The 11,139-nt window shown below is 32.5% G+C and overlaps 1 protein-coding gene across 3 annotated transcripts in view; it reads right to left on the bottom strand.

Moving 5' to 3' along the window:
* Nucleotides 1-2,035: 2,035 nt before the first annotated feature.
* csnk1g2a (casein kinase 1, gamma 2a) overlaps nucleotides 2,036-11,139 on the bottom strand; it is a 35,880-nt gene continuing 26,776 nt past the window's right edge. Inside the window, exons 10-12 of one of the 3 annotated variants that reach the window (XM_087239463.1) lie at nucleotides 9,556-9,657; nucleotides 7,180-7,286; nucleotides 2,036-3,418 (exon numbers count right to left, since the gene is read on the bottom strand). In XM_087239463.1, the coding sequence (XP_087095589.1) occupies nucleotides 3,364-3,418; nucleotides 7,180-7,286; nucleotides 9,556-9,657 (264 nt within the window). In that variant the 3' untranslated portion in view covers nucleotides 2,036-3,363. 3 annotated transcript variants of the gene reach the window in all.

Genomic DNA, 11,139 nt, shown 5'->3' with positions numbered 1-11,139 from the left:
AAATCTTTAATATTTAAGATCTAAAAAAACTACATTGATTTTATGTATTAAGATTGTATCACATGACTAGCTACAGTGGGGAAAATAAACAATGCAGCTCTAAAACAGGCCCGTAGCCAGCCTAGACAGGGGTGGTTCTTTTTTTTTTCTCAAAAAGTGGACCTTTTTGCAGTTATTCGACTCATTTTCTATTTAAATGTGAGATTTAAACAATGCATTTTAAGCTCTTTTTTGCTGAATTAGCTTTTCGGATGGTTACACTTTTCTAGCTTTTCTTGTAAAGAAAAAGTACATTTAAAAATGTATGGATAACAACAAAAGCTCAAGTATTAAAATGGGCTTTTATTTCTTACGAGGTACAAGATTTAGAAGTTAAAAAGAAGTTACTTATACTATATCTACTTCTCTTTAACAACAATACAGTGAAAGCTTGGTTTAAAAGCCTTGTTCGATGAGTTATTTTGATAATTTATGATGGCATAACAGTCCAAATTTGAACCACCCGAAACCCCCCTGGCTACAGGCCCGTGAAAGACAATACATTGTCTAATCCAATTATGTTATCTCCAGTTTTCTATCTTATAGATGTCATTGACCTCAAAATATGAATAAATTAATAATTATTTGGAAATGTATTAGTTAAATCTACCAATTGTAGTACTGTCTTCATGTCCATATCTTAAAATAGCATTAGTGTTTATTTTTTTAGATTATTTTATATTTTTTATATTTTTCAATATGTAATGTGAACCCCAAAATAAAACATATAAAATATAATCAGAAGCATTACTATAAATCTGAAATTCTACCGGCACTAAAATTCTTAGATTTTTATCTTTTAATGAAATAAAGTCAGTTTTTCAGCATGATCTGGCAAAACTGCAGCCATACATTCACTGAATTATAAATGTGAAGATGAAGTACGTCGGAGGTGGGCTATTTTAAATGATTGTAATCTGTGACATGTCAAGTACAGTGGAATATTAAAACATTATGCAGCAGGATTATTAATTGCCGAAACAACCACACATAAAAGACAATACATTGTCTAAGCATGTAGTTTCCAGTTTTCTGTCTTTTAGATGTCATCGGCTTCAAAATAGGAACAAAGAAATTATTTGGAAACTATTTAGTTCGATTTAGTAATTTAAAATAAAGTTCTACCAATTGTACCATTTTCATTTCCATTTCTTAACATTTTTATTAATAATTTTATCATTTACTACTTTGTTTCATTAAAATTAATTTGATTATTATATCACATTTTTCTATTTATTATAATTTTCAGATATTCTATATATTTATTTTATATTTATCTTAAAATATTTTAATTCTGTTTTCATTTTATGAATCAAAGCATTGATAATTAATGTTTATATTTTCAAACCCTTATACCCTCCACCTGTGGAATGACTTTTCTCTTCATATATTTCTCTCTGTCTAACTTGAAACAGAAATGCTACACCAAACTTTTATTCATACCCATGAAGACCAATACTATTCTCACATTTACTACTAAAAACGCCATAATATTTTATAAAGAACACTTTTGTCTAGTTCATACTTTTTCTAGTAAAACACTAAAATACACAGTAATAAAAAAATAAGACTTAGTTCTCACTTCATATCAAGTAAATCTCGAACAGATAGTTTACAAATGGTTAAAAGCAGCTGCTCAAAAACAGCCCATTCATCTTTCCTCTCAGTCTGCACTAAAGCGGTTAATTATTAAATAAATCACAGGATGTCACAACTGACTGGTTCTACATTACCTACAAGAAAAGTAAAGTAATTTGAAAGTGTAAAAATATACTGTTTTATCACTATACAGTAAAAACTACAAGAGTGTAGAGCCACCTGCTCTTATGTCATTCCAATACTGAATTGTATTACGCAGCTTAAGTGCAAAAAAGCCACAAGTGACCTCTGGCACCACATCCTGGCGAATCACAGCAAGCGCCTCTATATTATCACATGATTTCTCATGTTGCTTAAATAATACCCAAAATTACCCACAGACACAACATGTACCATCTTATGAGGCATAGAAGAAAAGCAACATTTAATAGGTATGTAAATCAATACACATCCTCACTCTGATAGGCAACCTCTGTTACTGCGTATAAACCCACAGACTTGTGCAGTCATGGAGCTTTGCTATGATACACTTTACAACAGTGAAAAAGAAATCTGAGAAATGCCAACAGACTCAAAAGACTGGCATGGAGCGCAGAACAAACCATCTGAGAGGGCCGTGGACGCCTCACCTGGATAGGAATCGTAGAGAGGGACACGTTAGTGTTAAATGTTTACTTGGAAAGGCACAAACTATGATTCCCAGGTAACATAATCTAATGCGAAAAACAACAAAAGCACAAGTTTGACTGAGAGAATCACTTTCGTCCCTTTGGGAGAGACCAGCCTGCTGTGTAAATGATCCCACGTCTTGCTTTTATTCCCATTCATTTCAATGGCATAACGGTTTGCTTTTTTTTTTTGTTTTGTTTTTTTCCTCCCTAAAAGTGCAATTCACAGAGGAGAGGTAATGATTTTGCTTCTCTCCATCTCCCACAGTACCTGAGACCAGCCACTGTGTACAACCTCCTCATCAACAGGAAAAAACAAGGAAGTAAAAAAAAAAAAGAGAGAGAGAGAAAATAAACACTAGGAGCGGGTTAAAAAAAAAAAGTTCACACTTTCTACAACATAAGTAAAACTGTTCAATTCAAGGAGAGCAAATCTTCAAAACAACTTCTTAAATTACAAAAATAAAATGAGAGAAAAAAGGAAAGACAATTTACACAATTGGTTTGTCTGATTCCGATGTACATTTCTCCATACGTCAGTCTTTCCTCACAGATTTTGATCCCATTATAATAATAAAAAAAATAAGAAAAGAAAACACCATGGAGCACATTACTCACTCACTCATCCAGCCAGTGTGTCGAGGTGAACAGATGTCTGTGTGTGTACGTGTATGCGAGTCTGCTTGCCTTTAAATTCTCAAATAATGGTTTTCTAAAATACAAGTTTAAACAGTCCATCTGGGTTTAAGTCACATAACGTATATATCTTGTCTTATATCTGACCACTGAAGTCTCCTCTGGTGTCCCACATTGTACAAATATATGTATTTGTTCCACTGAATTGTTTCTTTAGAAAGAGTGTCAGAGTACTGAGGTGAGTCTCTCTGAGTGGATGCCGAAAGTGAGGCAGTGACTTTCTGTTCTGAAGTAGAGCAGAGACAGAAAGGGAGGGAGTTGCTCCACGTTTCAGCTCGAGTCCTTTGCTTTAGTTTTTTTTTTTCTTTTTAGTTTTTCTTTAAACGCACCAGTGACTTTAACGTTTCAAAGATGTTCCTCCTCATTTGTGCCGCTGGAGCGCTTTCCTCTTCCTCCTCTTGAAAAAACAACAGCACCTGAAACAAGTGACTGAGTTGAGAATGCAACATCGTCCTTCGCAATTTTGTCACACAGTCAAGGTTTGGTTTTACAACACTGGATGTCTACTAATGTTAGTATGAGATCACTGCAGCTGTACAGTGTAGCTGGTGCTTACGTAGCCTGACATTTTAGGAAACAAAAATGCTGCTTTGACTCACTGAAACCAACAGCAAATGAAGTTGCCGAACATTTCCCCAACCTTCCCATAATATCATCTACAAACATTATAGAGATAACTATTGCTGTGTTATTAATCAAAATCGAATCGTAATCTGAAATGTTTCGATTAGCCAAATCGCAAAAGACTATGATCTGATATATATATGGATTATATAAATTACCCCACCCAGAGCAAATGCAAGACTGCCGTCTGTGTGTGACAGTCTTACTAGCCAATTGAGTGAGCACACTTTTGTTCTGCCCAATCAGAATTGTGCAATTGAACTATGCGGAATGCCCACAATAAAACAAACAGGAAAGCGCGGACAAGTGGGATGATGACGTGTGCCACTTCAGAGGCATTAACAGACAAATTCATATTTAAAAAAAAACAGCAAGTCTGTAATATGGGAATATTTCGATTTCAAAGTCACAGACACTAAATAAAAACGAGTAATTCGTAAGAGCTGTCGCAGAACTGTTCCCACAGCCCGAGAAAAAACAAAAGCCAGCACCTAAAAAAGCACCACAGGCGGGTGAATGACGAGTGTTCTGCTAAAATGTAAACTAAAAGTATTGCAAGTGACACTCAATCTAGTAGCTAGCAACAGCAAAGTACAATTTCAGAGTTGTTTGTAGCTGTTATACCATGTGAAAAAACATCACGAAGGCACCAGGAGATAACTGACGCCATAACTCACTACTGTTTGCTGTAGAAAAAAATGTGTTTATTTCTGAATATTTATAAACAAATCTGAATAGGACTTGATCTTTTCAGTTCCCTTTTTACTAACACTCACTGCATTTTAGCAGTAAGAAGCTACGATACAGAATATTGAGCTGAAGTTTGACTACTAAATTTGACTATTAAATTGCAAATCAAATCAAAATCGCAATATCTGTTAAAAAATTAGATATTAGATATTGTCCCCCAAATCGCACAGCCCTAGAGACAACTATAGATGGTAGATTGGCAGAGTGTAGTTTAACCTTGGCATGTATTTACATTAGCAGTTGTCTTTGTTTGTATGGACCAAAAAAAAAAAAAAGTTATAAAAAATTTGGAAACAGTAAGATGTATTTTTACTGTATTTCTCATTAAATAAAATAAGCACAATTGACTTATTTTAAAACATGAACAACATGTTTTAAAACAAGGGTGCCCAAACTTGGTCTTGGAGGAACAGTGTCCTGCAGAGTTTAGTTCCAACTTCCCTCAACAAACCTGCCAGGATGTTTCTAGCAAGCCCAGTAAAAGCTTGATTGGGATTAAAGGTAAACTATGAAGGACAATAGCCCTCCCGAATCGGGTCTGGGCACCCCTGTTTTAAAAGAAGCTGATTGTGCTTATTTATTTGATGAAAAATGCAGTAAAAATTGTGAAAAGGTATTAGAGGTTTAAATAACTGTTTACTTTTTGAATTTAGCTTCAATTTTAAGTGTTTTCAGTGATTCAAACTGAATTTATTTTCATTATTCTAGTCTTCAGCGTCACATGATCCTTCACAAATCATAGTAACATGATGATTTGCTGTTCCATTATGATGATGATTATGATGTATTATTAAATGTCATGTCAGCCACAAAGGCTTTTTTCAAATATACAATTGAAAACAACAAACAAATGAATACATGATAAAAATTCATACATTTTTCCTGGTGTCACTTTGCTAAAAAATGCAGTTCTATTATGATCAGTTATTATTAGTACATGTAAAAAGGGATTCTTACAGTTTTCAGCGATGACAACTTTTTAGGCTTGCTTCATGGTATTGTGTTTATAGGATTCTTTGTTTGAAAATAAATACATAAAATAATAGCTTTTATTTGCAATCATTTATAATGTAAAAAATATATTGGAAATAAAAACAGATTTTGAATATTAGATTATTGTCATCTAAAACCTTTTTGGCATGAAATGACAATTATTAAAAACAACAGAGTTAGATATCTTTATATGCATTTTTAGAGAACACATAATCAATATTTTTACTTGAAGATGAGAATATTTAGATATAAAACTATATAAAACATTATTTTAAAAATAAAATTCAATAAAAACAATATTTTTATTTGAAACTTTAAAAAATAGTCACAAGATCTGAACAGAATAGAACAAGTATTAACATTTTGAGATGACATTTTATAAATTTTTGAGATGCAACTTGGAATCTTATAACTTAAATGGTCCTTACTTTTTTCTGATTTGGGGTGTTATATATTGCTAATAAAAACTATTATTTTGAATGTTAGATTACAGTCATCTAAAGCATTTTTGCATGAAATTACAATTATTCAGAACAAGAAATTAAAAAAAATGTTATATACATTTTTACCAAAGACATTTTTTATATTTTACACTTGAAAATAATATTTAGTTATGAACCTAATTTTAATATCAAAATACCTAAATGATAATATTTTTATTCGAAACTTAAAAAAAAAAAAAGTCACAAGAGTTGAACAGAATTAAACAAATATTAACATTTTACTAAATCCCATCTTGACAAATAAATCCAGTTAATGTAGAGAAACTAAGATTGTCAATAGTACATTAATGCATTTAAATGTGTAGTTTGACTGTACACAATCCAAAAATAAATATACAAGACACAAAAATTCAACAATACAGAATGTGTATGGCATAAAGATGTCAATTTGAAATGCAACTTGGAATCTTGTAACTTAAACTGTACTTTTCTGATTTGGGGTTGTATGTATTGCTAATAAAACTATTTTTTTGAATGTTAGATTACTGTCATCTAAGCACTTTTGCATAAAATGACAACTATTCAAAACAACAAAGTTTGAGATGTTTATTTACATTTTAGAGAACACATTATTAATATTTTTACTTAAAGAAGAGAATATTTATTTATAAACCTAATTTTAATATAAATAAACTCTAAATGACAATTTTTTATTTGAAACTTTAAAAAAAAGTCACAGAACTGAAGAGAATAGAACAAATTTTAATATTTTACTAAATCCCATGACCAGGGTCAGACAGACTGCTGACATTTTTTTGTCATTTCTGTGTAAAAAGAAATGCAGATTTATATTAAAGGATTTTTTGAGTATCATAATTAAAAACTTAATATATGAAATAAAAAAAACTTACTTTTTATCTGTTATTTAATGTTTACAATGCAAATCCAATTACATCCACTAATTTGAATAATAAAGCAAGTGTCTTATACAATATATCTACTAAATTGCAGAAAATATTACTTTGCAAACTGTATTGTAAATAAATCATATGAACATTTTCATATCAGTCAATAATGTTACTAAAAATTATTTTAAAACTGAAAAAATATACATTTACACTAGTAAATAAATAGACCCAATGATGGGCTAAATATCTGTAGAAATCTTTCTGCATGCTCAATTCCATCTGGGCCTACCCATGACTAATAAATCCAGTTAATGCAGTACATCAATGTACTTACTGTAAATGTGTAGTCTGACTGTACAAAATTAAAATAATCTACATGGCATATTAATACAGAAAGTGTATGGCATAAACATAAACATGAGATGCAACTTGGAATCTTGTAACTTAATCTGTCCTTACTTTGTATCATCGGCCACCTCCACCTCAGCTGGGGCAGTTATGGGAGCGTTGGAGTGTCCCGCTGTGGGATCGTCTGTATTCACTTCTCCGTTGGTCGAGCTCATAACCTGTGGATTAATTTGAAGCAGCAGGGAATGTGTTTTTAATTCAGCAAGCAAAGATGAACACTATCTTAAAACCACAGTACACACCAAAGTTAATTTAATCTGTCATTGCATATTTAACACATCACGTAACTTTGGTTGAGGCTTAGTAACCCATTAAGGACACTTTTAATAATTAAACTGCTCAAAATCAGGTTGCTTAGCACCAACCAAAGAAGGCAAAGAAGAAAAGGGGGAATGTGAGATGATGCACTGCTTGGTTAGATAATGGGAAGCTAACAGAAAATGAGCAAGTTTAGTTGGAATTCTTGGGACTAACATGTTTTTAAAAGAAACATTACACCCCTAAGGCCCTGATATACTTACATTGAACTTCTTTTTACTTTTTACATTGTTTAAAATTTGAATTTTAGTTCAGTGTTTCTACAATTTAAATTAAAAATATTTATTTTGTGGAAAACAACGTTAATACCACAAAAATAAGAGAACGTTACCAAATCAAATTTTTGACGGTTTACAGAAGGTTCTTAGTGTAACCTTATTATTATGGTTATATAATCACCTGGTGCTTTATGATCAACCTTTATATAATAATAATTCTAATACGACTACTAATACAACGCCTACTACTAATACTACAACTACGAAAACTACAATTACTACGACGACTACTTCTAATACTCTGACGACAACTAGTTCTACTACTACGACGACGACTACTAATAATACAACTATTACTACTACTAGTAATACTATGATAACTACTACTATGACGACTCCTATGACTAATACTACGATAACTACTGACTACTACTACAACTACTACTAATACTACGTTGAATACTACTACTAATACAATGCTGACTACAACAACTACGACAAATACTACTACTACTAATAATAATACTACGACAACTTCTTCTAATACTACTGCTAATATTACGACAAGTACAACTACTACAAATAATAATACTACTACGACTACTAATACTAATCATAATACTACGACGACAACTTCTACAACTCTGACTACTACAACTACAACTATGACCATGACAACAACTTTGTCTCGATTCAAGCCACCATGACGATGATGTCAGTCTGAAGCTTCCCCTGTCAAGCATTAATGCCGACACCCCATGTTCTCTAATTTTGATCTGTGCTCTTTTTAAAATAACTAATTTTAGTTTTTTTTAATAGCATATTTCTAAAATGTATGGAAGTTTTCAAATGTGCTAAAAATTGGTCTTTTACTTCTGTTAGGGCAACTTAAGATTAGGTTTGTCAAAAGTATTGGTACCAGTCAGTACTAACATTTTAAAAAAGGCCATTTCGCGATAACATTTGAGTGCTGTTGAGCACGTTCTTAAACACCACCCATGGTTTTTAACAGAAATGACTGGAAATGGCCGTGAAGGTAATTGGTTCACCACTCTTCACCGATGCTCACCGAGTGCAAACACAGATAAAGGGACACTGGACCTTAAGAATGTGCTCAAGACTGCTCAAATCTTAGCGGTAAATGGACGTTTTTAAATTTCAGTACCGATTGCTACCAAATACTTTTACTCAACACTTTAGTCAAGACTTGGTCCTATTTGAAAAAGGGGCGACTGGTAATTCAAACTTCAAATGAGACTTCAAATGAGAAAATAGTTTTGAATAGATAGATAAATAGATAAAAATAGATAAAAAATAATTAGAGAAATTTATGAAATGGAAAGAAAAACTTACTGCCTTAGACTCCAGATTAATATATTTGAAGCAAGATGGATCCCAATTTTTAGAATTATACAAAACTAACTTTAAACATACAACATAGATCTTGTTTCGTATATATTGTTTTAAAATAACACTATGCAAATGTCTTTTTTTTGTCTTTTTTTCCCTTTTTTCTCTCCCCAATCTATTCAGTATCCTTATTGAATATTTCTGATGTATATTTGATTTTGTGTTATGTTCTAATAAAATAAAGACTTCAAAAATCATATCAGGGCCTTTAATAACTATATGTACACAAGCCAACATCCATTTGTCTTGTTTTGCTACTTGTATTCATCATTAGCTATATTCTCATACTGAAGTCACCAGATCCCAAGCCTAACCATCAGAAACGTGCAAGTAATGTGTGTTAGACAAGGGAGGGAGAGAGGAAAAGACCATATAAAAGTTCACAGCTGGAAAATGGACAGAGGAGCGTCTCAAGTGAAAGAAACAGAGAAAGGAAGAGATCAACACCAACAGCATGCAGTACTGCGCAAACAGCCAGTACCTGGACAGAGCCCCCCAGCCTATCGGCCGTGAGGTGCGACCCCAGGAGCTCCCTGTTGGTCACGGGAGTGGGCTGGGACTCACTTCCTTTAGGTTCTGGAGACTGGCATGACGGCAATGGAGGGAAGAGGATTTGGGAGGGTGGCAAAAGGCATAAGAGATGTGTTTTGAAAAGAGGTGAGGGTGTAAAGAAAAAAAGAACAGAACGAGTTTAAAAGAGGAGCGCCTTCCATGCACAAGCAGACTGCACTAGCTAACAGGATAGAGGTGGGAAAAAAGTGTAAGTGGAAAAAAAAAAACAAAAAAAAAAAGAGAGCACATGACATGCAGTGATGGAGAGGGAAGCTCAGCTTTTATCTTTCACAAACAAACAGCTAATTACATCACAAATTACAATATAATGTAATCCTAATTTATTTAAGGGACACTTCAGCATACTGAGAAAATGACAGATCTTGACACTTTCAAAAACTAGTCAGGCCACAGGAAGTTGTGTCGGATTTTTTGATGAGTTAAACTAAAGAGCAGCCGCATACTGTTGACGTGGGTTCAAAGAGAATCGTGAAATACTAAGATAACCTTTCTCCAACACATAACCAGGGCTAGAGAGACTGTTTTTTGCTACTTCTGCACAGAATTGCCTAAAAATCTGCAGATTTATGTGAAATGATTTTGCGAATGTGGGTGCTGAAAACCTCACACACGAAACATAATTTTTAAGGTTTCCAATTAAAATCCAACTAGAAACACTTGTTTGGCAAACAAAGCTCTCTTGTACATCTACTACACATCAATACACATTTTTACTACTAAAATTCCATGACTTTTCCAAGAATTTTTTCTGAACTTTCAAGTACATTTTCATGACGTAATGTTTCATGTAAAGTCTACATATAAATGGTAAATAATAAGAAAAACAATGACTTTCAAATTTATCAAGCATATTACAGAACATGCAACCAACTATTGTGTTTAAACTTGTTTTTATATCCATGTAAAATTGATTTTGATAATGCTTAAACGGCATAAACAATGTGAGAGCAAGTTTTTGGCCAAAGACAGAAAAAAAAGTCAAGACAACTAACGTATATTCAAGATGTCGCTGCACAATATATCGTTTCAGCATGAATATCGCAATGTGTGCAACCGCAATAGTTACATCGCAGAACATGCAATGTTGGGATTATAGTTTATAGACTATGGTTTAATATAGAGTTTAATCATAATAGAGTAAAAGTTAAAAAAAAAAAAAGTTAAAAAATTAAAACGGCTTTTTTTCTAGCCAAAATAAAACAAATAAGACCATCTCCAGAAGAAAAAATATTATAAAACATACTGTGAAAATTTCCTTGCTCTGTTAAACATCAACTGGTAAATATTTAAAAAGAAAACAAAATTCAAAGGGGGGCTAATAATTCTGACTTCAACTGTTTATATGGTCACTTTAAACTATTTTTAAAACATTGGATGGCACATTCAGAGCAATTACATTACTTTTTATCACATATTATCTATAACAAAATCGCACAAAAAAGATATGAGGATTAAACAACAGTATCATTTACATCAAAAACAACATCATGAG

Source organism: Danio rerio, chromosome 2 (genome assembly GCF_052040795.2).
Source record: "Danio rerio strain M-AB ecotype USA chromosome 2, GRCz13ab, whole genome shotgun sequence".
NCBI lineage: Eukaryota > Metazoa > Chordata > Actinopteri > Cypriniformes > Danionidae > Danio > Danio rerio.
Note: the sequence above shows the minus strand (reverse complement) of the source record. Positions and strands in the feature narration are given on the sequence as shown.